This window comes from Indicator indicator, chromosome 32, assembly GCF_027791375.1.
Source record: "Indicator indicator isolate 239-I01 chromosome 32, UM_Iind_1.1, whole genome shotgun sequence".
Lineage (NCBI taxonomy): Eukaryota > Metazoa > Chordata > Aves > Piciformes > Indicatoridae > Indicator > Indicator indicator.
Window position 1 is genome coordinate 9,814,018 of NC_072041.1, and position 25,997 is coordinate 9,840,014.

Genomic DNA, 25,997 nt, shown 5'->3' on the forward strand with positions numbered 1-25,997 from the left:
GAGGCTGCCCAGGAAGGCTGTGGCTGCCTCCTCCCTGGGGGTGTTCAATGCCAGGTTGGATGAGGCCTGGTGCAGCCAAGTCTAGTTGAGAGGCCCTGCCCATGGCAGGGAGTTTGGAGTAGATGATCTCTGAGGTCCCTTCCAACCTGAGCCATTCTAGGATTAAAGAAAGACACAAACTAACTTGCAAGGAGGAGAGGAATAAAAGCCACATTTACAACTCCTTCAGGCTCAAGAGAAAGACAAGGGAAATAACTACCCTCAAGCAGGCTTGTGAAGATACTTTATGTTTAATACATCTGAAAAGAATGCATATACAAAGAACTTAGACACAAAAAAGCATCAGTTTAACACTAATGAGTCTACAAGAAATTGGAATTTTGGAAGATGGAGAAGATTCCCTAAGTCTTAAAACATGTTTGAATTTGGAAGCCAAAATCTCTTTTGGGTAAAATCCCTAGGACACTGCAGTCAGTCTGCTCAGAGACCCTGCACATGATCCTCAGTGGGCTGGAGCCCCTCTTACAGCTTCAAGGTTACTTAGGAGCGAAATGCCAAACAAGGGGATTCCCTTAACTGGTCCCCGTATGGTGCCACACTAACACTAGAAACCACTCCCTGTAGTTCCTTCCTGCTGGCACAGGTTTACCTTTCCACCCCTTCCTGAAGCATGCCAAAGCCATTCAAAAGTGCACCAACAGGGGCCAGCTTCAAAACTACCACCCAACAGGTTGCTTCAGAGTGTTCACACAGCAGTCTGCTTGCTGGGCATGCTAAGAGCGTCTCTAATCATTAAGAATTAGTAGAAGGTGGATTTGTTAAAAGCCAACTGAATCAGTTGGGCAAGCTTAAAGAGGTGCAGTTATTCATCACATGACAAAAGCTTATCATGTCAAAGGTTAAGGAAGAGACTGGCAGGCTAGTTTCAAGTCTGATGGTGCATCCAGAGACAAGGATTCTCCTGTTCCTAAGGCTTCATAACTTAGAGGATGGTGTAGAAATTTATAACCTGCACAGTGGAAAGCCAGGGGAAGAGATACAAGGCAACTTCAGAGGAGATGCAGATGCATTTTCTACACTCCTCCTTGGAGGAGCACCAGCTTGGGACATTTTACTTTCCTGTATTCGCCTTTAGTACTAAAGTCTGCTCACACCCAGGCTGCTGTCTGGCTGCAGCACAGCCCTAAAAGTTCTTGAATCCAGAACCAAGTCTTGCCAGATTAGCAGAAGGGACAAGGCTTTCAGTGAAACAGCCTAGAATTAGTCTGTTACAGAAAAAGACATCACAAGCATGCCTGGATTTTGAACAACAACAAAACAAACAAAAAAAATTAGAAACAGTAAACAAAATAACCCCCTAGTATTGATCAGTGTTTTCTGGTAATACCTAATTACTCAAAATTAACTAGTTGAACTGGGTGGAGGGGCGCTGGGGAATGAGCACTAACATTCTCACCTCACACAGGGAGCACAGGGGAGATGGAAGTGCAGGGCAGGTCATTATTGCAAAAACAAATTTTCAGATCTGTATCTTTAGTTTGATTTAAACGTTGCTTTTAGTATGACATTGAACACCAGCTTTGCAGAAGGGGCTGTGGAGGGATGTTCATAGCAGCACACACCTGCGAGTCTTCTTCGGCTCCGGGGGCTCCAGGGCAGCCAATATCGCTTCGTCAAATACATTCTTTAGGCCTTTCTGAAAAGGGGCAAAGAGAGAAAGGGGCAGGCTCATTTTTAAGTTTTCACACAGAAACAGACAGAGGCAGACAAATCCCTCTACTGATGAACTAAGCCAGAGCCTGCTCTGCTAGCCAGGCTCTGCCCAAGCTGTGCTGAGCATTTTCTGACCAGGTCTGACCACTCCTCCAGACCAGACCAGGCTACTTTACAAGAAGCAACACACAAAAGGAAGTCACCTCCTCAAGGCAATCTTTGTGCTTAGTTGGCTACTAACTGGTTTTGCATGCTAATAACAAAGCAGGAAGTGCTGCATTCCAATGAGGAGCTGGATCTGAAGCACGCCCCTTGTGTCCAGGAGAGAAGAGACAAGGCAAGCATGCAACGATCAACGGCTCCGGTACGGCTCCGGCCCCACACGCCCCACAGTGAGAAGCAGCCAGGTGGAGCCCAGAAGCTGAGCATGGTTATCAGAGAGGTCAAGATGGGAGAGTACAAAGCAGGTTCCATATATTGCATTGTGTTAAACTGAAGCCAGAAAGAGCAAAACAGAAGAAAGCTTCATCAGACACTTATACAAACAACTGCAATTTTTAATTTCGAAATTGAAAGACAAGCTACAATTGATGTTTTCACCTTAAAACAATAAAAATCAGAGCATGATAGTAAGAAGCAGCTTTACATCTTAACATAACAGGCTTTAAGGATCTATTATTGAAATGAAGAGGTCTACCACGTTAGAGAAAGCAAAAGTTTTAACATTTCAGAAAGCAGTAGCAAGTACATTGAGATTTCCTTCCCCCCAAGGACTGACAGATAGCCACTACAGCACAGACAGCCAAAGCAACAGCAACAGAAAAACATCTCACTGCACAAAGGAGAACCAGAGAACCTTTCACATTACAGCATCACTTGCAGATCACCAGTCCATGTACTTTTGTCATGCAAATACAGTTAACAAGAGTCACAAGTAGAAACTTCGAAAACACAGGATGAGTTTCTTCCAGTTGGATTCAGGAAGATCAAACATCACAACTTATTCTTTTGATCTTTCTTTAAATTAGGATGGAACCAGATCCTTCTCCCCCAGCAGCCTGAATTATAAAGCTACCCACATCTGGCAACCCAAGCAGCAGAGAGTTAAGCGAGTCCAGTTCGTGTTCCACAGTCACAACGTTTCACTAAGAGCTTAGGAATTGTTTTCAGTCCAAGAGCTAAGACCAAGGTTGCTCTAAGGTGGTAAGCAGGCTCAACAGCTTTCAACCAAGGTGGTTTGACTCATTTTTTTAATCAGGTTTCTACAGTAGTGGGACAGAGGAAGCAGCAGCAAGAGGGGAAGGAGAAAGTTTAGAATATACAGCACTTCCTTTTGGGCTGAGTTTCCGGAGGCTCGAGGGCAGCTAGGATAGCCTCATCAAACACATTCTTCAGACCTCTCTACAAGACAGAGGGGAGGAGAAAAAACAGCAGCCAGGTTAGAGGATTAGAGAAAAACAAGCAGATACAAAGAGCATTGAGGACAGACCAGGCTGAATTCACCGAGGCAGTAACCAGATTTACTTTGCGTAAAAACAAAGTAGATCTCAGGAGAAAATCTCATTTAGAGGCTGTGAGGGAGCAGGTTAGACCAAATGAACCCCCAGAAAGGCAGAGGCAAAGCCAGCAACAATTGACAAGAACACAGGGGTGAGAGGCGCTGCACAAGAGAGGGTGGTTCCCACTTAACTGCTGAATATAGACCTGGAGACTTCACAGCGTAATAAAAACAGTGGAGAGTAGCTTGTCCCACCATCCACAGCGATCCAAGAGGTCAGGTAAACCTTTGGTAGTCATTCCTGGCGGCAAAGCAAGCCCCTTGGATACACAGACTTACTGCTCCCAACCACCTGTGCAGCAATGGCTCCAAACACCCCTCTGCTTTGTGAATTCAGCCCCTGAATAACTGAGGATCTCCAGATGGCTGGACAACATGATCTGGGATCAAAGCAGTACCTCTCTGGTAAGCATGATCGCCTTCAGACACTGGCTCTCAGTCTCTCAGAAGTGATGCAGTACCTTACCAGTGCTGCTCCTCTGCCAAGGAGAGCCAGCACAGCAACACACAGTGCCTCTCAGTTATTCAGCTTAGTCACCAAAGCAAGTAAAAACCACTCGAGTCAGAGCGAGACAGAAACAGTGCTGGGACTGGAACAGCCAAGAACCAACACCACAGCAGCACAGTGCTGCCAGGAGCCTGCTGGGATCACAGTGGAGCACGAAGCATGCATTGGGTTTGCCACAAGCACATCAGGCACACTGCAGCCTTACCGCTGCCACAGCTCTGCCAGGGCCACAGCACCAGCAGTGAAACCTGTCTTGGTTCATGCCAACTGGACTCGCCTAAATCTACTGTCAGGAGTGCAACCTTCATAAATGCACAAGAATTGCTTTACCCCAGCCAATGACAAACAGCAAAACTTGCAGCCCTTCCTGCAAACAGCTGCAGACTGTCAGAACTCAGGTTTGTGAGCCGACAACACTGCGGCGTCGCTGAGCTTTCGCTCACAGATTGCACTGCAGAGATCCCTTTTAGAAGGCCTTTAATCTTGTTTTACCGCAGCACATACATGGGAGAGCTCTAAGGCAATGCCATCTGGAAGCATTTAAATCCATCATGTTATATGCAAGAATGTACTTCAAATAACGTAAGGCAATTCCTGTGTCCAATCACTCTGTGTATCCTCCCCAGGAACGGCTGACTGGGGGCTTTGTTTGGGGGGGGGGGGTTTGGTTGTGTTGGGTTTTTTTGTAAATTATTTGCAACCCATGCTGACAAAACAGCTGGAGAGTTCAGAGAAGTAATGCCCATGTGAATCATAGAATTGTTCAGTTTGGAAGGGACTTCAGAGATCATCTGCTCCAGCCTCCCCACCATGAGCAGGGACACCTCCCAGCTAGACTCAGCTGCTCAATGCCTCGTCCAGCCTGACCTTGAACACACCCATGGAGGAGGCACCCACAACCTCCCTTGGCAACCTGTTCCAGAGTTTCACCACCCTCCCACTGAAAGACTTCTTCCTCAGATCCAGATCCCTCAGCTTCAAACCATTTCCCCTTGTCCTGTCTCTAGACACCCTCATGCAAAGTCCCTCTGCAGCCTTCCTGTAGGATCCCTTCAGGTACTGGAAGGCAGCTCTGAGGCCCCCCTGGAATCTTCTCTTCTCCAGGCTGAATACCCCCAGCTCCCTCAGCCTGTCCTCATAGGAGAGCTGCTCCAGTCCTTGGATCATCTTTGTGGCCTTCTCTAGACTCTCTCTCCAAGAGCTCTGTATCCTTTTTCTGCTGGGGACACCAGAACTGGAGGCAGGATTTGAGGTGGGGTCTCAGCACAGCAGAGTCAAGGGGCAGAATCCCCTCTCTTGCCCTGCTGGCCACACTTCTCTGGATGCAGCCCAGCACACAGCTGCCTTCTGGGCACTGCTGGCTCCTGGGTTGGCTGCTCTCAGCAACCAAGACTCCCAAGTCTCTTTCTTCAGAGCGGCTCTCAAAACACTGCACCCAGCCTGGAACTGTACTTGGGACCGGCCTGACCCAGCTGCAGGACCTTGCAATTTGGTTGAACCTCATGCAACTGGCACTGGCACACTTCTCAAGCCTTTCAAGACCCTTCTGGTTGCTATCCCTGCCCTCCAATGAGTCCAGTGCACCACACAGCTTGGTGTCTGGGCAGACCTGCGGAGGGTGCTTCAATGCCACTGCCCATGTGGCTGAGCACTTAACTGCATTGTCCTTGTCTACAAGAATAAGGCTGCAGTCTAAACTCAGGTAAGTGATGTTAGAGTAAGAACCCAGGTATGACAAGAGCCAAGAAAATATGCTTCCTGATTGCTCCTACTCAGGGACTCCTCTTTTGTTTTCCTAGTGCACAAGAGAATCAATCTGCCTAAGAAAAAGACAGTTTGGTGTTTGTTTTGAAGGACCAAAAAAAAGTTAGAATAAGGGAAGAGGAGAAAAACCCCCACAGGGCAAAGACAAAACTGCTGTAAAAACGGGACTGGTAATAGGAGAGTAACCACATGAAGGCAAATGTTTGACAGCACTGGCACACAGTCCTCCATCCTCCAGTCAAAGCAACGGGGCTCCTAGGCTGCTCTGAGGAACAGGCTGAGATCCAGCTCCTGTCACTTCCCTCACTCACAGCCAGAATAAGTCACTAGAAACCTGACTGTGTCACACTGCCAGCCCTCCATCAGGGGGCAAAAAAGGAAATGAATCCAAAGGTCTCTCTTATGTTAGGTACTAGCATTGAACTTCAGAAAGCCCACTCAGAAAGCTCACTCCCGAGTGTAACAGAAGCAATCACTTCAGCTGTAATCAGTCTGCCAATCACCCTCCCCCAACAGCAAAATGCCATCTACTTGGGACAGTACTGCTGGGCACTGCTTTGCAGAGAAAGGTTGAAGGCAGACATTGAAAGTGCCTTCAGCACAAAAAGAGATTCCACGACCAGAGGCAAAGGGGGACCCTCAGCACTGCAATCACCCTGAGTCAGGGAGGAAAAGTTATTCTGCTTTCACAGAAAATCAAACTCAGCCACTTAGGGCTCACCTAGTACTGTTCAGGACATCAACTCTTCCACACAGACAAGCAAATTCTTCCTCCCAGGAATGAAAAACAAACATGTGCTGGGCTCGGTGACTTACTGTTTACTTGCTACTGGGGTGGCAAAGTCACTTGTAAATTAATTGGGAAGGAAAAAAAAAAATCATCCTAAATTGCAGTGGTGAAGTGTGTACATGGAAGCCAAGGTAAAGAGAGATTGAACCACTCAGCTGAGTCTCATTTCAGTTGAAACCAGCTCCTACCACACTGCCTTGCAGGCTGGAAAACATCCCTCCTGGCTAGGAAAGCCAGCTGACTTCCGTGCTTAGCAAGCTGCCAGCTTGGGAACTTCAAACAACCCTTCACAGATCATCCACATTTCTCTTTGGCAGCCATTGCTAACAGACTGAGCAAAGAGGTGCTTGTGAAGGGAGTCAGCAACTGAAGGAAGATGCACAGAGCAGATGCACGCCAACTAGTCTTCTAACAAGGCTTCTGAACCCTCCTCCCTCCTTACTCCCGATTCCTAACATCATCAACAGGCACACAAGTGCTGGCACTCTGGCAGAAATTCAGGCTGAGCTTCCAAGTGTTCTCTGCAACAGATACAGTTTAGTCTGTCTGTAAATAAAGAGCGTGGCTAAACACTGGGACTTGTAATCACATCAGCCCTCCGCTAGCTCCAAGTGCTTCCATGCAATCTGAGCAGACTAACCAAGGCTGCAGATGAAAGGGTCTGGGTGAGCAAGTAAAGAACAAAAGTATTGGTACATATTTATCCAACTAGCAGCTTCTGCAGCCTAGTTAGCAGCAGCATTCAGTATCTGCCAGACATCATCTGAAATGGTTTTCTAGACTGAACAGATCTAACAGCTCAAGCACAAATAACCCTCAGCTTCCATGTGGGCAGTAGGGAAGCACAGCCAGGACCATCTCTTGATCCAGGACTCCCAGGATGAACTGCAGTGTACCTCACCACAACACCTCCAGTGCCAGAGTCCTGGCCCCTCCATCTCACCAATACTCAGGCAAAGCTTTGTTACAAAAATACCTCAGGATCCCAACTGGAAGAATCAACACACAGTCTGGGCAAAAGATGCCAAGCAGAACTTCAGGCAGCTCAGCAATAAAGCTTTGAGCTCAAGATACTAGAGATAAACACACAACAAAACTAAAGAGAGAGAGATCCAACACTGCACTCCTCATTCCATGCACATCAGGAAGGGACAATTTTTAAATAGAGCAGCGCAAAGGGAATTGTTAAAAAGCTGCAGTCAGTGCTGCAGGAGCAGGCAGACGAGATTAAACCTCCCAGGGCATTCAAAGCCAAGGCAAGCTGCCAGCTACCCAGACGATGTCTCCCATCCACCCACCTTAGTATTCATAACTTAAAGGGAAAGGATAATCAGGTTTCCTGGCCTCCAATCAGCTATTTTAGTTGGCTTTAGAATTATGTTCACTAATTAGTTCTCACAACCATCACTACATTTATGTCTTAAGAAATATTTCATGATTATTGTTTCAACAGAACTTCCATCTTAAGGCAGCTGCAGGAAAGAAGCTCTCAGCTCTGCAAGCTGGAAGTACCAGAACTGACTTTTGGAGAAGTTTTTTCTTTGCCTGGTTGCTTCAGCAGTGAGTTGCACTCTGTGTCCTAACCCAGGTGAAGTTCATCACACACCTTCTGGGTTTCAATAGCCGTCTTCCTCCGATGCAAAAGCCAGCACAGAGCACAGCCCCTCTAAGCCTGATCCTCACACACCCATTGTCTTTCTACTGCTGTCAGCTTCTGGTGACTCAGAACAACAGGACAAAGAGAAGGCTGCTGTGTCACCAACAGAAGCAGAGCTCATATCCTTTCACAACCATATTGAACTGGTTTTCCCCAAAACTAGGGAAAGAAAACAAAACAAACAAACCAAAAAAAAAAAAAAAAAAAAATCAAACCTGGTCCAAGACCAGCCCTCACCTGCGTGAGTGCAGAGCATTCCACATATTTGACAGCCTTCAGGTCCCGGGCCAGTTTCTCGGCCGTCTCTGGAGTTATGGGCTTCTGCTTGTTCTTGGCGAGTTTCTCAATTGTTGAGGGATCATCTCTTAGATCAATTTGGGTCCCAACAAGCAGGAAAGGAGTCTTTGGACAGTGGTGAGTAATTTCAGGTACCCACTACAGACAGAGAAGACACATTGTTTGTTACTAACCACCCAAGGTAACTCCTCCTGTGTTTCAGTAATTGCTGCAGCTCTGCCATTTTCAGGCAGAGTTTGACCAACCTTTTCTTTCACATTTTCAAATGAAGAAGGAGATACCACTGAAAAACAGACCAGAAATACATCTGTCTGTGGATAGCTGAGGGGTCGTAATCTATCATAGTCTTCCTGACCTAGAAGGGGAGAAAAATCAACACAGTATTAGGCCCAGCCAGTTAAACCCTGCCCTTCAGAGGTGGTTGGGGTGCATATTCCAGCACAATGGCATCATTGTCATTAATCCTAACTTAAGCAAACAGCATGCCCTGAACCCAAACATTCTCAGAGCTTAGTTTTCAACTACAGAATTCTTTCAGTTGCTACGTAACAATGAGCTGCTTAAAGCCACAGAAGAGCTTGGAAGTCTACCAGGGGCAGGCTCTCAAACACTCTCAGACTGTAGAACACTTTCCTCCACTGTAACCAAGAAACTGCAGAAGATGGATCTGGTTATAGATAAGAACCAGAGGTTAGGGGTGAGGCCTTCTACACCTTGTCATTAAAAGTATTATGCCACCAAATTTCATTATCTGGCAAAAACCCTGCAGCCAGAGGAAGGAGAAAAATAAGGCAGTCTTGATCACTAGAACATTCTGACCCGTGCTTGTGAACACTTAAGAGAAGTTCTCCAAGCAGGAAGAGGAGAATGCTGCTGTTCCACGTCAGTGTGCCCCAACCATCCAGCAGCATTCCCCTAAACGAAGTCCCTAGTGGGGACTGTGCTCAGAGGCAGCCAGGCTTTACCCTTTGAGTACAAAAGAGAGCAGGCAATCCCTGCAAGGCACCACTAGCACTGCCCCACTAAGCCTGAGCAAAAACTTCCTCCTCCTCTCAATTCAGCAGCACTGTAGAAAGCAAACCGGGTACTGAAGGAGTTGCTATACACGCTGATCAGCAAATCTGAAACCCTTGTTCTAAATGCCTCAAAACACACACTTCTGATTTGTCAATAACAGGGGTTTATCCACCTAAGTTCTGTAACTCATGCTGGTTGCTACTTAGCAAAAAGCAGGTGACCTTTAAAGAGCAAACCCCCAGCTCTGAAAGGAAAGCTCTTCTATTCCCAAGTGCATGGAGTCACCTGCATGCAGTCCAACCCCCTGGTAAGCTCTGAGAAGCCCTAGATGGGCTGCTGTGCTCATATTGATAGACAGGACATGGATACACACAGCTACCCCTGCACCAGTGTCCAGAGGCCAGACCTCAGCAAGAAAACAGGCAGAGAAGGAGCTTGTGCAGCTCCAGGATACTATAGCTGGATACTATAGCTGAGACTCAGCTAAGTACTGGTCCCTGCAGCAACCTGGGTGTCAGGAAGGAGCCTCTCTTCTGTATGCTGGGAAGTCTGCAATAACTAACACAGAAAATCACATATGGGAGAACAAATGAAGCAACTGAGGCTCTAAAGTATCATTTGAAGCATGAGATCATTTCATTAATCAAGCATGACACTTCACCATTTGTCTGGAAGAAGACAGCTGGAAACAGCCAGATGAAGTTCTAGGTAACAGTTTATTAACTAAGCTCTCAGGAAGATGCTGCCACACCACTTTGGTACTATTATGGGTAAGCAGTTGGACCAGTTGCTACCCTCCCTTGCTAGATTTTCACATGTGCAAAAGCAATGGGTGCAGCTGTTTAATCAGAAGGCAGAAACCAGTCCTAAAACCATAAACAAAGGGGCTTGCAGCTTCCATTTTAAAGAATACAGTGATAGAGCTTAGGAAACTCCACACATCTCAACTTGACCTGAGAGAGACATGCCACATGCACACCTAAGATGTTCTAAAAGTCATTCTGCCTTGACATTTGGTGGAAACCCAGGCTGGTTACTAAACAAAGCCCATACACAATCCAGCTCTTACTCAACACAATTTTCTTCTCAGTTTCATTAAAAAGACACAAATTCCTCTCTTCCAGTTACAACCTAGATTAGAGGTAGAAGTTTGAAACCTGTTCTCTAGTGTTACAAAACAAAACAGTTTTAAAAGGAGGTTGCAGGAGGGGAGGAAGTTGGTTGGGTTTGAGGTTTTTTTTAAGTGAACGCAATTTTGCAACTCCCCAAAGGTGAAGACAGACCCTTTCATAAAAAGAGCAAAGTGTATGTTAGGTCTTCATGTTCAGCATCAGCTCAACAACAGCCTTGGGCACTGACAATGACAAGCACTTGATGTCTCACCTGCAGTATCAAAGAGGCCTAGGGTGTAAGGCTCTCCTCCAATCATCACCGTTACTGCATAGTTATCAAAAACCTGGGAAGAAGAGAAGCACATTTCAGAGGATGTCAATAAGTCACCATTCCAAGCATCAGCTACTCACCAAGCCAAAGGACCTCAGATTTGTCCCAGACATAACAGAAGCTATCGGACTGTCAACACTGTTAAGAGCATAGTTCAGTTTGAAAAAGGGATGCCAGAGCTACTTCTGAGAGGGCATAGGATCAGAGCATCACAGGATGTTAGGGGTTGGAAGGGACCTTCAAAGATTCTCAAGTCCAACCCCCCTGCCAGAGCAGGACCATAGAATCCCGCACAGGTAGCACAAGAACACATCCAGATGGGTCTTGAAAGATCCAGAGAAGGAAACTCCACAACCTCTCTGGGCAGCCTGTTCCAGTGCTCTGTGACCCTCACAGTGAAAAAGTTCCTCCTCATTTTGAGACGGAACCTCCTGTGCTGGAGTTTATATCCATTGCCCCTGGTCCTATCCCAGGGTGCAACTGAGCAGAGGCTGTGCCCTCCCTCTTGACCCCCACCCCTGAGATATTTATAAACATTTATCAACTCCCCTCTCAGTCCTCTCTTCTCCAGACTAATCAGCCCCAGTCTCTCAGCCTTTCCTCACCAGGCAGTGCTCCAGTGCCTTTAGCATCCTCATAGCTCTCCCTTGGACTCCCTTCAGCAGATCCCTGTCCCTCTTGAACTGGGGAGTCCAGAATTGGATGCAATATTCCAGACAAGGTCTCACCAGGGCAGAGCAGAGGGGGAGGAGAACCTTCCTGGCTCTGCTGGCCCCACTCCTCTGAATGCACCCCAGGACCCCATTGGCCTTCTTGGCCACCAGGACACATTGCTGTCCCATGCAAAACTTGCTGTCCACCAGCACTCCCAAGTCCTTCTCCACAGGGCTGCTCTAAAGCAGATCACCTCCTAACCTGTACTGCTGCAGTTTATTCTTCCTTCCCAGGTGCAGGACTCTGCACTTATCCTTGTTGAACCTCATTAGGTTCCTCTCTGCCCAGTGCTCAGTCTGCCCAGGTCTCGCCGAATGGCCCCAAAGAATCGAATCATAGAATCAGTCAGGGTGGAAGGGACCTCAAGGATCATCCAGTTCCAAGCTCCCTGCCATGGGCAGGGAAACCTCACACTGGATCAGGCTGGCCAGAGCCTCATCCAGCCCGGCCTTAAACACCTCCAGGGATGGGGCCTCAACCACCTCCCTGAACTACCCATTCCAGGCTCTCACCACCCTCATGGTGAAGAACTTCTTCCTCATGTCCGGTCTCAATCTCCCCACTTCCAGCTTTGTTCCAGTCCCCTTAGTCCTGCCACTACCTGATAGCCTAAAAAGTCCCTCCCCAGCTTTCTTGTAGCCCCCTTCAGATAGTGGAACACCACAAGAAGGTCACTTCCGAGCCTTCTCTTCTCCAGACTGAACAACCTCAACTCTCTCAGTCTGTCCTCATAGAAGAGGAGCTCCAGCCCTCTGCTCATCCTCGTGGCCCTTCTCTGGCCACCAGACCATATCACTCTTGTAATAGGGTCTCCAAAACTGGACACAGTACTGGGGTCTCACCAGAGTGGAGTAGAGGAGGGAGAATCACCTCACTCGACCTGCTGACCACACTCCTGATGCAGCCCAGGATCTGGTTGGCTTTCTGGGCTGCAAGTGCACACTGCTGGTTCATCGTGAGCTTCTCATCCACCAGCACCCCCAAGTCCCTCTCCTCAGGGCTGCTCTCCAGCCAGTCCCTGCCCAGCCTGGATTTGTGCTTGGGGTTGCCTCGACCCAGATGCAGGACCTTGCACTCGGTCTTGTTGAACCTCATGAGGTTGGCTTGTGGCCACCTCTCCAGCCTGTCCAGGTCCCTCTGCATGGATCCCTTCCCTCCAGCTGTCAGCTGTGCCACACAGCTTGATGTCGTCAGCAAACCTGCTGCGGGTGCACTCAATGCCACTGTGCATGTCACCAACAAAGATGCTGAACAAGGCTTGTCCCAGGACTGATCCCTGAGGGACTCCACTTGTCACTGGCCTCCACTGGGACGTGGAGCCATTGACAGCCACTCCTTGGGTGCAGCCAACCAGCCAGTTCTTTATCCACTGAATGGTCCATCCATCAAACCCAGACGGCACCAGCTTGGAGAGGAGGATGTGGTGTGGGACAGTGTTGAAAAGGCTTTGCTCAGGTCCAGGTCAATGACATCAGTTGCTCACCCCTCATTGATTAATGTTGTGACCTCTTCATAGAAGGCCACCAGGTTTGTCAGGCAGGATTTGCCCTTGGTAAACCCATGCTGACTGTACCCAATCACCTCTTCACTATTCTTCTGTCTCAGTAGTGCCTCAGGAGGATCTGCTCCATAATCTTACCGGGCACAGAGGTGAGACTGCCTGGCCTGTAGCTCCCTGGTTCTTCCTTCTTCCCCTTTTTGAAAATGGGAGTTATGTTTCCTCTTTTCCAGTCAGTGGGGATTTCCCCAGACTGCCAGGACTTTTGGAACATAATAGAGAGGGGTTTAGCAGCCTCATCTGCCAGTTCTCTCAGTACCCATGGGTGTATCCCGTCGGGTCCCATGGACTTGAACGCTTTCAGGTTCTTCAGGTGATCACGAACCTGATCTTCACTTATGATGGGCAGTTCTTCCTTCCAGATCCTGCCATTATCTTCCATGACTCGAGGAGTGTGGCTGGAGGCCTTTGCAGTGAAGACTGAGGCAAAGAAGTCATTGAGAACCTCAGCCTTTTCCAGGTCACTTGTGACCGTTTCACCTGTTTCCTTTCTACAGGGCCCACACCTTCCCTGGGCTTCTTTTTACCATTAATATACCTATAGAAATTCTTGGTGTTCCCTTTGAGCTCCCTGGCTAGATTCAATTCAAACTGTGCCTTGGCTTTCCTAACCAGATCTCTTGCTGCTCAGGCAGCTTCCTTATATACCCCCATTCTAGCTGTCCTTTCTTCCACTCCTTGTAGTTTCCTTTTAAGTGATAGAGTGTCCAGGAGCTCCTTGCTCATCCAGGCAGAACTCCTAGCATTCTTCCCTGCTATCCTCTTTGTTGGTATACATTGCTCCTGGACACAGAGGAGGTGATCCTTGAATACTGACCAGCTGTCCTGGACCCCTCTTCCATCTAGGGCTTCATCCCATGATACTTTGGCCAGCAGATCCCTGAAGTGATCAAAGTCTGCACGCCTAGAGTCCAGGGTCGTAAGCTTGGGATACGTCCTCCTGGTTGCCCTGAGGATCTTAAATTCAACTGCTTCATGGTCACTGCAGCTCAGTCTGCCCAGGTCTCGCTGAATGGCCCCAAAGCCTCCAGGTGACTCAGCCAAGCCTCCCAATTTGGTATCATCAGCAAACTTGATGAGCAGACTCCCTCTGTCTGTCCTCTCAACAATGTCATTCATGAAGATGTTGAACAGGACTGGACCCAGCACTGATTCCTGGGGGACTCCAGTGGTCACAGCTCTCCAGCTGGCCTTGGCACCATTGACCTGCACTCTTTGGACTCTATTTTGTAACCAGTTCCTAAGCCATTGCAGTGTCTGTTTTTCTGTCCCACACTTCCTGAGCTTGCTCACCAGGATGTTATGGGAGACAGTGTCAAAAGCCTTGCTAAGGCAGACTACATCCACTGGCTTCCCTGCATCTACCCATTCAATTACCGCATCATATAAGGCATCCACAGCAAAGGCACAGCATAGCCATGGCTGCACCAGCCCCTGCCTGGAGTGGCAAAGAAGTTTCACATGTTACCACAGAGATGTCAGCCCTCATGCTTGCTCTGACACAGTAACCAGGTCCTCACAAAGACAGACCCGGTGAAGGCCCTGCCCTTCAATATGGGGCCACTCCTCACAGGACCCGAATCCTCTGAATTCATCTTTCCAAACACCTGAAGAATGCAATGAAGTCTCCATCTTGTCCACACAAACTTGTCCTCCACCCTGACCAATCGAATTAGTCAAAAGGAATCAGTGTTGGCTTTACTCCAATTGCAAATGGAGAATCCATCTCCAGAAGCCAAGTTATGCTGCCTCTGTGCAGCATCTAGCACAACAGCCCCGCCCTGAAAGGCAGAACCCCTGCACAGATCAAAAGCTGACACTACCAAAAATCCCTTACCTAGTAACATATTTACAACATGACAGCATAAGGACCTGAGGTCAACTTAGTGAGGTTTAATGAGACCAAGGGCCAGGTCCTGCACAACCCCAAGCAATGCTCCAAGGCCTGAGGCAGAGTGGCTGGAAAGCAGCCAGGTGGGAAAGGATCTGGGGGTGCTGGTGGGCAGCTGAACATGAGCCAGCAGTGTGCCCAGGGGGCCAAGAAGACCAAGGGCATCCTGGCCTGGATTAAACCAGCGTGGCCAGCAGGAGTAAGGAAGTGATGGTGTCCCGGCACTCAGCCCTGGTGACGCCACAGCTTGAGTCCTAGGTTGAGTTCTGGGCACCACAGGATAGGAGACACTGAGGGGATGGAGGGTGTCCAGAGAAGAGCAACAAGGCTGCTGAGGGGTTTGAAGGGCTTCATATAAGGAGTGGCTGAGGGAGCTGGGGTTGTTCAGTCTGGAGAAGAGGAGGCTGAGGGGAGACCTCACTGCTCTCTACAGCTCCCTGGAAGGAGGTTGGAGTGAGGCTGGGGTTGGTCTCTTCTCCCAGGTAACCAGCAACAGGATGAGAGGCAATGGCTTGAAGCTGTGCCAGGGGAGGTATGGACTGGACATGAGGAAAGAATTCTTTAGTGAGAGAGTGGTAAGGGTTTGGAACAGGCTGCCCAGGGAGGTGGTGTAGTCACCATCCCTGGAGGGGTTCAAGATGTGGTGCTTCAGGACATGGTTTAGTGGCCATGGTGGCCAGGTTATGGTTGGATTCAATGATCTTAAAGGTTTTTTCCAGACTTGGTGGTTCTATGACTCTATGACCTACCCAAAGATGAATCCTTCAACACCCACAGCCAGCTGTCTAAGGACAGTATCCTCCCTTCAATAGGTGTTTTACCTTTAGTGGACAGCACTGCAGAAAGCACCTCCGGCAAAAATTCCTTCCCACTACTAAAAAACCCTGTCCCTGAATACTGAGTTGCAAGTAAGAGAGAGCTGAGATCTCCAAATTAGAGGGAAGCTCTGCTTTGCCACAAAACTTGAAGTCAAAGCAGCCCAAAAAGTAAACCCCAACATTAAAGAGGCCAGCAGCCATCTCAAAAGCTTCCAATGAAAGTGAGGAGGGAGGGTACATGGGAAAACAAGCAGTCAATTAACAAGGCTTCAGCAGCTTAGGTCCTTGAAAAATTCCCACTACAAACTGGACAAGAGTGGGGAGACAGCATTTCAAAGCTGACCTTTCCAGAGCCCAGGCCCATCTCCTTGCCACCTGACTGCCCTGCTTAAAGCAGTACCTGACACCACGCTCAGATTTTCAGCTTTTCACAACTCACAGCACGTGAGAAAGTAGCTGAGAAGGCATCTGGGTATCCCTAGGAACAGCAGCTGGAAGCACAAGACTAGCTTGGAGATACAATTCCATGTTTCAAAGTGATGCCAGAGATTTCACCACTCGTCTCCATGGCCCTAAACCCTGTCCCCACTGGATTGACTCTGAGGCTGCTATGAGCACAGGCTGAGGGAGCTGGGGTTGTTCACCCCAGAGAAGAGAAGACTCCAGGGGGATCTCAGAGCTGCCTTCCAGTACCTGAAGGGATACTACAGGAAGGCTGCAGAGGGACTTTGCATGAGGGTGCCTGGGGATAGGAAAAGCGGGAATGGTTTGAAGCTGAGGCAGAGCAGGGTTAGACTGGAGCTGAGAAAGAAGTTTTTCAGTAGGAGAGTGGTGGGACTCTAGAATAGCCTGTGCAGGAAGGTTGTGGCTGCTTCTTCCCTTGGGGTGTTCAAGGCCAGGCTGGATGAGGCCATGAGCAGCTGCGTCTAGCTGGGAGGTGTCCCTGCTCTTGGAGGGGAGGTTGGAGCAGATGATCTCTGAGGTCCCTTCTGACCTGACACATTCTGTGAGTCTGCCTCACTGAACCCCCTAGAGTGTCCAGCTTCAAGCACAATCTTCAGGCTCAAGGAGAGTGGAAGACCCTTCACAGAACATATTCAATGTTCAATGAAGTGCCATGACTTCCAAGACTCCAAAGGCCAGGTCAGGATGAGAACTCATCAAGTGTTGTGTGCAGAACAAGAACCTAGCATACTCCATGCTCAAGGTCTGAGTGCTTGCCTTTGTCAGAAGATGGTTTGGCAGCCCAAAGACACCCCCTCATTTTACCCCATGAGCAGGAAGTCAGCAGTAGTCCTTCGAGCTACCACTCAGGGCCCAGCAGCATACTCTAAACTGGGATTTTTTTGGTTATGTTTGAGGTACAGTCACTGCTGTTCTGGGGTTCAGCCCTCAGGAGGCCAGGATTACAGAGCCAACCTTCAGACAAACCTGCAGACAGTCTCATAGCAACACCTACAGAAAATTTCATCCTCAATTATGCCAAACAGCCTAAAAAACAGAGCAAGAACTAACCCAACAAGAGGTTTCCATACCTGCCACAGCCAGCTAGGCTGTGAAAGCCAGGGTCGATGTGTGACAGGACTCACACCTGATCTGCCAACACAGGCCACTGCTGTTCTCAAAGAGCAGCAAGGGACAGGCAGTGGCCTCAAAAAAACCCACACAGGTAACAAACCACGTGAAGTACCAGTAAAAAACCCATCTCCCACTAGGAAAATAGCTTCAAAAAAGAGAAAGAGATACCAAGCACAGAGCCAAGTGAAAGAAACTGAGCTGCTACAACCTCCACTGGTGTTTTTGCCATGCTGCTGCACAAGTCCAGCCATGCAGGGTCACAGCACAGCCAGCTCACAGGAGCAGCCCCATGTGAAGCCAGACCCAAGCTAAAGCATCCCAAACTTCACCACCTGCTTTGTACCCTAGACTGCTGGCCACCCTCAAACAAGGTGGCACCTTCCTCTCCAAAGACTTTGCAGCAGCTGCTGCTGCTGGATTCCTGGTGTTTGTTGCCCTGCTGGTTGTGAGCTACCACCATTATTTACCACATTCTCAAAAAGAGAATTTTATCTCCAGATTCTCTTCCTGCTAAATACTTTTTCCTCTAGGGTTTTCATTCAGCCACAAGCATTCTGGGTCTATGACAGTTTGCTGACAGACAGCTTGCCATCATTCTGGGAACAATGCTATCTCTTCTATGTCTTTGCTCATTTATTACTAGAGGTATTAGCCAGAATTTTAGATGCTACTTAGTACTTTCCAGACTCTGAAGTACATCCCAGGCCATACCCAAGATCAGGAACAGGCCTCTGATATCCCCAGAACAGCAAGTTCCACAACTATGTGTGGGGGCAATCTCAAGAAGATATCCAGGCTGGGTGACAAGCAGATTGAGAGCAGCACTGCAGAGAAGGATTTGGGAGTGCTGGTGGATGAGGAGCTTGACATGAGCCAGCAACGGATGCTAGAAGTCCAAAAACCACCCATGTCCTGGGCTGAATCAAAACACGCATTCAAAGGATTCCCTGCCTCTGTTCTGCTGAGACCCACCTGCAGCACTGCCTTCAGCTCTGGAGCACCCAGCATAAGGGCATGGAACTGTTGGAGAGGGTACAGAGGAGGGCCACAAAGACGATCAGAGGGCTGGAGAACCTTTCCTACAAGGACAGGCTGAGGAAGCTGGGTATCTTCAGCCTGAAGAAGAGAAGGCTCCAGGGAGACCTTAGAGCAGCTAAAAAAGGCTACAGGAAAGCTGAGGAGGGACATTTGACAAGGGCCTGTGATGAGAGGATGAGGAGCAATGGATTTAAACTAGAGCAGGGTGGATTTAGACTGGAGATTAGGAATAAATTCCTTAGAGTGAGGGTGGGGAGACACTGGAACAGGTTGCCCAGGGAGGCTGTGGATGCTCCCTCCATAGAGGAGTTCAAGACCAAGCTGGATGAGGCCTTCAGCAACCTGGGCTGGTGGGAGGTGTCCCTATCATAGCAGGGGGTTGGATGATCTTCAATATCCCTTCCAACCGGAGCCATTCTATGCAATGTTATTTCAGAAACATGGGACAGCTTTAGAAGTTGCCTGGTTTCAGCCCTAGCACACCTTGGAACACACTTCACTGCTCAGTAGCTTTCGCTAAGCAGCTTTTCCACAGTGCTTGTGAGCAGGGATTTATGGACAGCACCACCATCTGCAGGCCAGCAAACTCCCAAGCTTTCAAAACATACATTTTAGAATTACAACATTTTTCAACACCATTTAAGGTCATTTCACAAGGAAGAAGTATGGAAACACTCACTGCTCTCTTTCACTTTGTCTTGACTACAAAGAACAGATTAAACAGGGCAACCAGCCTTCCACAGGTTCACCACAGGGTGCAGCTGTCGTTGGAGCATTGCAGGATACTCTCAAAAACTGGGAAACTGCAAAGCAGACTCAAAAGGAGTTCCTTCCCTAACAGTCCATAACAGAGGAGCTCCAAGAGAGTGGCTGAACTTGGGTCTCTATGCCTTGAGCACAACCCTCACATTTCCTAACAGTGGCCACAGCACCCAATCTGAACACTCCCAGGTCTGGGAGTCCTTTCATCTTTAGCTCCAGATCCACGACTAAACCCAAGCTTTCGTCCTGTGGAATTCTGTCCCATTCTTAAACTGGGCAAGTTGAAGACTTCTGGATAGCTATAAAGCAAATACCTGTGAAAGGCAATGAAGTTCACTGCAAATTCTTTTCCACAAAGAGATGACATCTTAAACAAGAAGCAGCTATTCTGAAAGAGCCATCAGACAGAGCTAGCTGGCACCTCTGAGGAGCTATCTGTTCTTTAAAGCTGCTTGATAACAGCAGAGAAGATGATTGACTCTTTCACCTCAACCTCTTGGCAATACGTTTCCAGACTCAAATGTGCTTGGAAGCACAGAATCAAAGAATGCTTGGGTGGGAAGGGACCTCAGAGATCATCTACTCCAACCTCCCTACCATGGGCAGGGACACCTCTCAACTAGACTTAGCTGCTTAAGGCCTCATCCAACCTGACCTTGAACACCTCCAGATAGGAGGCAGTGACAACCTCCCCTGGCAACCTGTTCCAGAGTTTCACCACCCTCCCACTGAAAGACTTCTTCCTCAGATCCAGATCCCTCCGCTTCAAACCATTCCCCCTTGTCCTGCAAAGTCCCTCTGCAGCCTTCCTGTAGGATCCCTTCAGGTACTGGAAGGCAGCTCTAAGGTCCCCCTAGAGTCTTCTCTTCTCCAAGCTGAATACCCCCAGCTCCCTCAGCCTGTCCTCATAGGAGAGCTGTTCCAGTCCTTGGATCATCTTTGTGGCCTTCTCTGGACTCTCTCCAAGAGCTCTGTGTCCTTTTTCTGCTGGGGACACCAGAACTGGAGGCAGGATTTGAGGTGGGGTCTCAGCAGAGTCAAGGGGCAGAATCCTCTCTCTTGCCCTGGTATCTATGCTCCTCTGAATGCAGCCCAGCACACAGCTGCCTTCTGGGCTGTATGAGGACACTGTTGGCTCCTGGGTTGGCTGCTCACAGCAACCAAGACCCCCAAGTCTCTTTGTTCAGAGCTACTCTCAACCCACTCTGCACCCAGCCTGGATTGGAAGTACCTAGGGAAACTTTTCAAGATGTACATGTACTGTCTTTTTGGGTCCATAACAAAGAAATCTAGTAAAAACATGCAGATGGCTAAACAAACAAGCCCCCTCAGTGTCAGGGTGCTGATCCTGCATGTGCAGTATTAAGATTGGGAAATAATGCAAAGGCCTCCCAGGAAGTCAGCAAACTGCTCCCACTTTCATCTTTATGTGTATCAAGGGATTCAGTATCTTGGAAAACTGAGCCTGTAGAACTCCAAAAGGTTCCTCAGAAATAGTCAAGGACTACACACAGTGAGCCAACATTTCCAAGTACAAATGAATGAGCCTGCACAGCCCAAACCCAAAGGTGTTTCTCATGCTTAGCTGAGGTTCTCACCACACTCCAGAGTTCACTGTACAACCTTTGGGTTTCAAACCAAAACTAGGCATCAGAAAATGTGAACTGCAGTCAATGACCACTCCTGCAACACAAAATCCCACTTTCCCTAAATGCACAGATGTGGCAAGTACTGAGAGAGCGCAAGCTGGAGAGGCAGCATTCCTGCTGCCTGCCCTCCACTTCACAGTCCTAACAACTGCAAATAGCCCTGTCAATAGCTAACTGCAAGCTACCAACAAGCAGTAGCCCAGATTCTGCAGTCAAGCAACAGGAACTGACCAGATACAGGAAAGGCAGCCCAGCACTAGCCCACCAAAGACAGGGAGCAGAAATGCACCAAACATTGATTATTCCTATTCTATGATGGTTTAGCTAGCCCCCAGGAGGAAAGCAGGCAGTAAGAACAGTATCAGGGTGTGCATGCCATCAAGGTTAGCTGGTAGCACAAGCCATGCTGCCCCGAGCTGTCATGTCCAGAGCCCCGGGAACCATTCCCACACTCACCGTTGGTACATACTCCGATGGGAATTTGTTTGTTGTGTAGGAGATCAGCAGGCAGGTTTTCCCCACAGCACCATCACCCACCACCACACACTTGATCGTCTGCATAGCTGAAGCCTACTAGAATGTCAACTCCAACGGTGACCTGGAAGAGAAGAGAAAGGTGCATTGAGATCTTTCTTGTACTCACTCCATAGCAGCACATGGCACTGGGGAGCTCTGACTGGAGCCCAGACCACTAACAACAAGGTTTGGGATTCCAGTTCAAGAGAGAGAGAGATCTGCTGGAGAGAGTCCAATGGAGGCTATTAGGATGATCAGGGGACTGTGAAGAAAGACTGTGAGACCTGGGGCTTAGTCTGTAGAAGAGAAGGCTGAGAGGAGATCAATGTCTATAAATATCTGAGGGGTGGGGGGCAAGAGGAAGGTGCCAGGCTCTTTTCAGTGGTGCCCAGTGATAGGACAAGCAACAACAGATACAAGCTGGAACCCAGGAGGTTCCACCTCAACTTGAGGAGGCACTAGTGTGAGGGTGGTGGAGCCATGGAGCAGGCTGTCGAGCAAGGCTTTGGAGTTTCCTTCTCTGGAGACTTTCAGAACCTGCATGGATGGATTCCTGTGTGACCTGCCCTGGGCGATCCTGCTCTGGCAGGCGATTGGACTGGATGATCTCTGGGATCCCTTCCAACCCCACTATTCTGCCATTCGTACAGGAGCCAATAGGAAGCTGCTCAAACACACAAAACCCCCTCCCTACAGCCAGACCCTTCCCACTGCACACAACTTCCACACACCACCAGGCCTGTGTCACTTTTCTACCCTGGGAAGCAGGACTGAGGAAATTCAGTTGCTCCAATCTTGTGCAATTTTGCCTCATTACTTAAAAGGTGCAAAAAAGATCCTTAGGCTTTTCCAGACTGTTTTTAATGCATGGATGTGATTCAGCAACGGTCACTGGCAGCCCAGGCCAACTGTGTCCCGAGCTGCACCAAAAGATGTATGGTCAGCAGGTCAAGGGAAGGGATTATGCCCCTCTACTCTGCTCTGCTGAGACTCCACCTGCAGCACTCTGACCAGTTCTGAAGCCCCCAGCATAAGAAGCACATGGAACTGCTGGAGAGGGTACAGAGCTAGGGAGGGACATTTGACAAGGGCCTGTGATGACAGGATGAGGAGCAATGGATTTAAACTAGAGCAGGGTGGATTTAGACTGGAAATCAGGAAGAAATTCTTTAGAGTGAGGGTGGGGAGACACTGGAACAGGTTGCCCAGGGAGGCTGTGGATGCTTCCTCCATAGAGGAGTTCAAGACCAGGCCGGATGAGGCCTTGAGCAACCTGGGCTGGTGGAAGGTGTCCCTGACCATAGCAGGGGGTTGGAACTTTGGGCACTGCTCCACAGGCATAGCAAAATCCTGATGCACCTGGCTACTGCAACACAGTCCCAGGACAGACTTCAGTACATGGACTAAATCAGTATTTTATGTGGGTAACTGCTCCAAACCTTAGCCAGCTACCTCTAGTGCCAAGGAAAGCTGCCAGTACCAGGCCTCTGGTCACTCATTCACACCTATGCATGAAACCCTGCCCTCAGCAAGCCCAGTAGCAAAGCTTCCACTGCCTTTCAACTCTTCCATATCATTGGAAGTACTTTTATTTATAACAACAAAGGCCTGCAAACTGAGTTCCCCTGCCAAGGTGCTGCGGGAGAGGCTGAGACATCAACTGCAGGAGATGTACCCTGAGAATGGTGATGAAGCTTGAGTCCAGCAAGGGTGCACCATGGCTCTCAGTGCTGAGTAACTGGGTTAAAGAAACCTAAACCAATCCCTGCTGAACTTCTGGCACTTCTGGGGATTTAGGCCATGGTGGTGTGAGGTTGATGATTGGGCTTGATCTATTGAGATCTTTTCCAACCAAAACAATTCTATGATTCTGTGATTTCAGTTCTCACTTATCCAGAAGTATGATGCAGTTGCAGGGTTTTGAGCATTCGGATCACAACTAGCAACACAAAATCATGGAATCCCAGAATTGTTTGCGTTGGAAAAGATCTTCAAGATCATCCAACCATCTACCCGACACCACCATGCCCAATAAACCATGTCCCCAAGAGTCCACGTTTCTTGAACACCTCCAGGGATGGCGACTCCACCACTTACCTGGGTAGCCTGTTCAAGGCCCTGACCACTCTTGCAGCAGACATTTTTCCTCATCTCCAACCTAAACCTTCCTTGGGACAATTTCAAAGCATTTCCTCTCCTCCTATCACCTGATACTAGGCAGAAGAGACCAACCCCCACCTCACTCCAACTCCTTTCAGGAAGCTAAAGAGAGCCTCCCAGACCACACAACCCCAGTTCCCTGAGCAGCCCTGTTCTCCAGCTTTGATGATTTGATCCTGTACAGGGCACTGCCACACTTGCAAGGAAAAGCAATTGCTAGCAACTCAGAGTAAACCTTTTACAAGCAGCTCTCCTTCAGATGCTGCAATGATGCGCAAAGATTTTGACAAACATTGTTCCTAATAGACCTACCTTGATAACAACCAAGTTCATAACAGCAGCATACGGAAGGTGACACCGATCACCACCACTGCCACAAGCCACAAAGGGATCCACGCCAAGCCAGTTTCAGGAAAAGGCAGCAAAATCTGTTCCTCAGAGCAGGAAATTAGCCAGCATCTGGCTGGAAAGCAGCCAGGTGGGAAAGGATCTGGGGGTGCTGGTGGGCAGCTGAACATGAGCCAGCAGTGTGCCCAGGAGGCCAAGAAGACCAAGGGCATCCTGGCCTGGATTAAACCAGCGTGGCCAGCAGGAGTAAGGAAGTGATGGTGTCCCGGCACTCAGCCCTGGTGACGCCACAGCTTGAGTCCTAGGTTGAGTTCTGGGCACCACAGGATAGGAGACACTGAGGGGATGGAGGGTGTCCAGAGAAGAGCAACAAAGGCTGCTGAGGGGTTTGGAGGGCTTCATATAAGGAGTGGCTGAGGGAGCTGGGGTCGTTCAGTCTGAAAAAGAGGAGGCTGAGGGGAGACCTCACTGCTCTCTACAGCTCCCTGGAAGGAGGTTGGAGTGAGGCTGGGGTTGGTCTCTTCTCCCAGGTAACCAGCAACAGGATGAGAGGCAATGGCTTGAAGCTGTGCCAGGGGAGGTATGGATTGGACATGAGGAAAGAATTCTTTAGTGAGAGAGTGGTAAGGGTTTGGAACAGGCTGCCCAGGGAGGTGGTGTAGTCACCATCCCTGGAGGGGTTCAAGATGTGGTGCTTCAGGACATGGTTTAGTGGCCATGGTGGCCAGGTTATGGTTGGATTCAATGATCCAGCCTTGATGATTCTATGATCCTATGCTCTGGTTTACCACCAACTCACAACACCACTATTATAGATCTTTTTCCAACATACAGAGACACAGGATTTGCAGAGCCATCAGGCAGTGTCACCAGTTCTCTGTCCTGTGTTCACATTTCAGAATTACCATAGGAACAGAATCTGTTGATTTCTACCAGAAATCTCAGTTTCACAGAGGATTATCAGCACAGCAAAGCCATGTAACTTTCACACCACAAGCTCTACAATTTGGCCCTGGAACAAACACACATTTACTCAGATGGACAAAGCAATTGTTTCCATTCCAAAAGACAGCTTCTGTGCCCAGCTGTTTATATCATATTGGTCACTATTGCCTCCACCAAGAAGGTGCTCACACAGTCCTGCCTTGCCACCCTGCTGCCACTGATCACAGGCAGCACTTTTTTTATAATAAATAAAAATAATAAAAACTTCACCAGAAAGCAAGCAGGCGAGGGAACAGAGCAGCTGAGGCCCAAATTAAGAAAAGCTTCATGCTCAAAACGAAGTTGAAAAGGGCTGAGTCATTTTTGAAGTAGGTTTTTAAACAAAAACACATCCAAACAGGCAGCAAGCCCCAGCTAACCAGCTCAAGTCAGCCTCAATTACCAGCATGTCTCAGCAGCTTCCCAGCCTTATCCTCACCACAGGGCACCCTCCCTGCCTTTTGTTTCGGGATTTGACACAGCCATTCACTTATGCCACCCCACAGCACAGGTGGCAGCCTTTGTTAACTCCTCACAGAGTTACTACATGAAGCACAAAACCCTCCACATTGGGTTTCCCAGTCACTTCAGTTTCAGCTGGAATTCACTCCACTGCCCACCCAGGCTCAGAGAATCCATGCTCCAGCTGTCCTTTACTCACCCCAAGTGCTATTACAAGAAGAGAAGCTCATCTAGCTCCAAGGTTAAGCCCTCCAGAGAAACCCAACCTCACTTTCCAGCCTGCCCTCTTGCAGCAGACACCTCCTCCTCCATTCTGAATCCCTCCCCTCCTTTCCTGCTCTACCTCCTCTTCTACACTCCTGGTACAACAATGTGTTTATTTATTTAGTCCATTTGCAGGTCACAGACCTTTGAGACAGCCTTTCCAGAATATGGGAAGCACACCAGGGGATAATACAGACTCCAAAGCTCTTCCTATGCTCACTCCAGCAAACCAATCCATGCTTAGCTATAAAACTTTACACTCTGGATATGCACTTGTACAAAGAAAGCTCACAAATACTTTTTATTTGATTTTTTTTTAACTAAAAGGGCTATGTTTAGTTTTACTCTTTAAACTTCATTCCTCCAAAGAGCACCAAGCAATCAACCCAACGAGAGCACAGTGTCCGAAAGAGATCACAAGCAGACAGCAAACCTCCACCTTTTTCCTGTCCTTTGACACAGCCACATCCCTACAGGGGCTCTGGGACAGAAGCTGTGGTCCTCCGGC

General features: G+C 48.7%; 1 protein-coding gene across 1 annotated transcript in view; it reads right to left on the minus strand.

Annotated features, from left to right (window-relative positions):
* Nucleotides 1-320: 320 nt before the first annotated feature.
* Nucleotides 321-25,997, minus strand: part of CDC42 (cell division cycle 42) — a 36,681-nt gene continuing 11,004 nt past the window's right edge. The window contains exons 2-6 of the mRNA XM_054394984.1: nt 21,212-21,353; nt 10,688-10,760; nt 8,533-8,642; nt 8,228-8,425; nt 321-1,696 (exon numbers count right to left, since the gene is read on the minus strand). Coding sequence (XP_054250959.1) covers nt 1,607-1,696; nt 8,228-8,425; nt 8,533-8,642; nt 10,688-10,760; nt 21,212-21,316 — 576 coding nt within the window. The 5' untranslated portion in view covers nt 21,317-21,353 and the 3' untranslated portion in view covers nt 321-1,606. The remainder of the gene's footprint in view (nt 1,697-8,227; nt 8,426-8,532; nt 8,643-10,687; nt 10,761-21,211; nt 21,354-25,997) is intronic.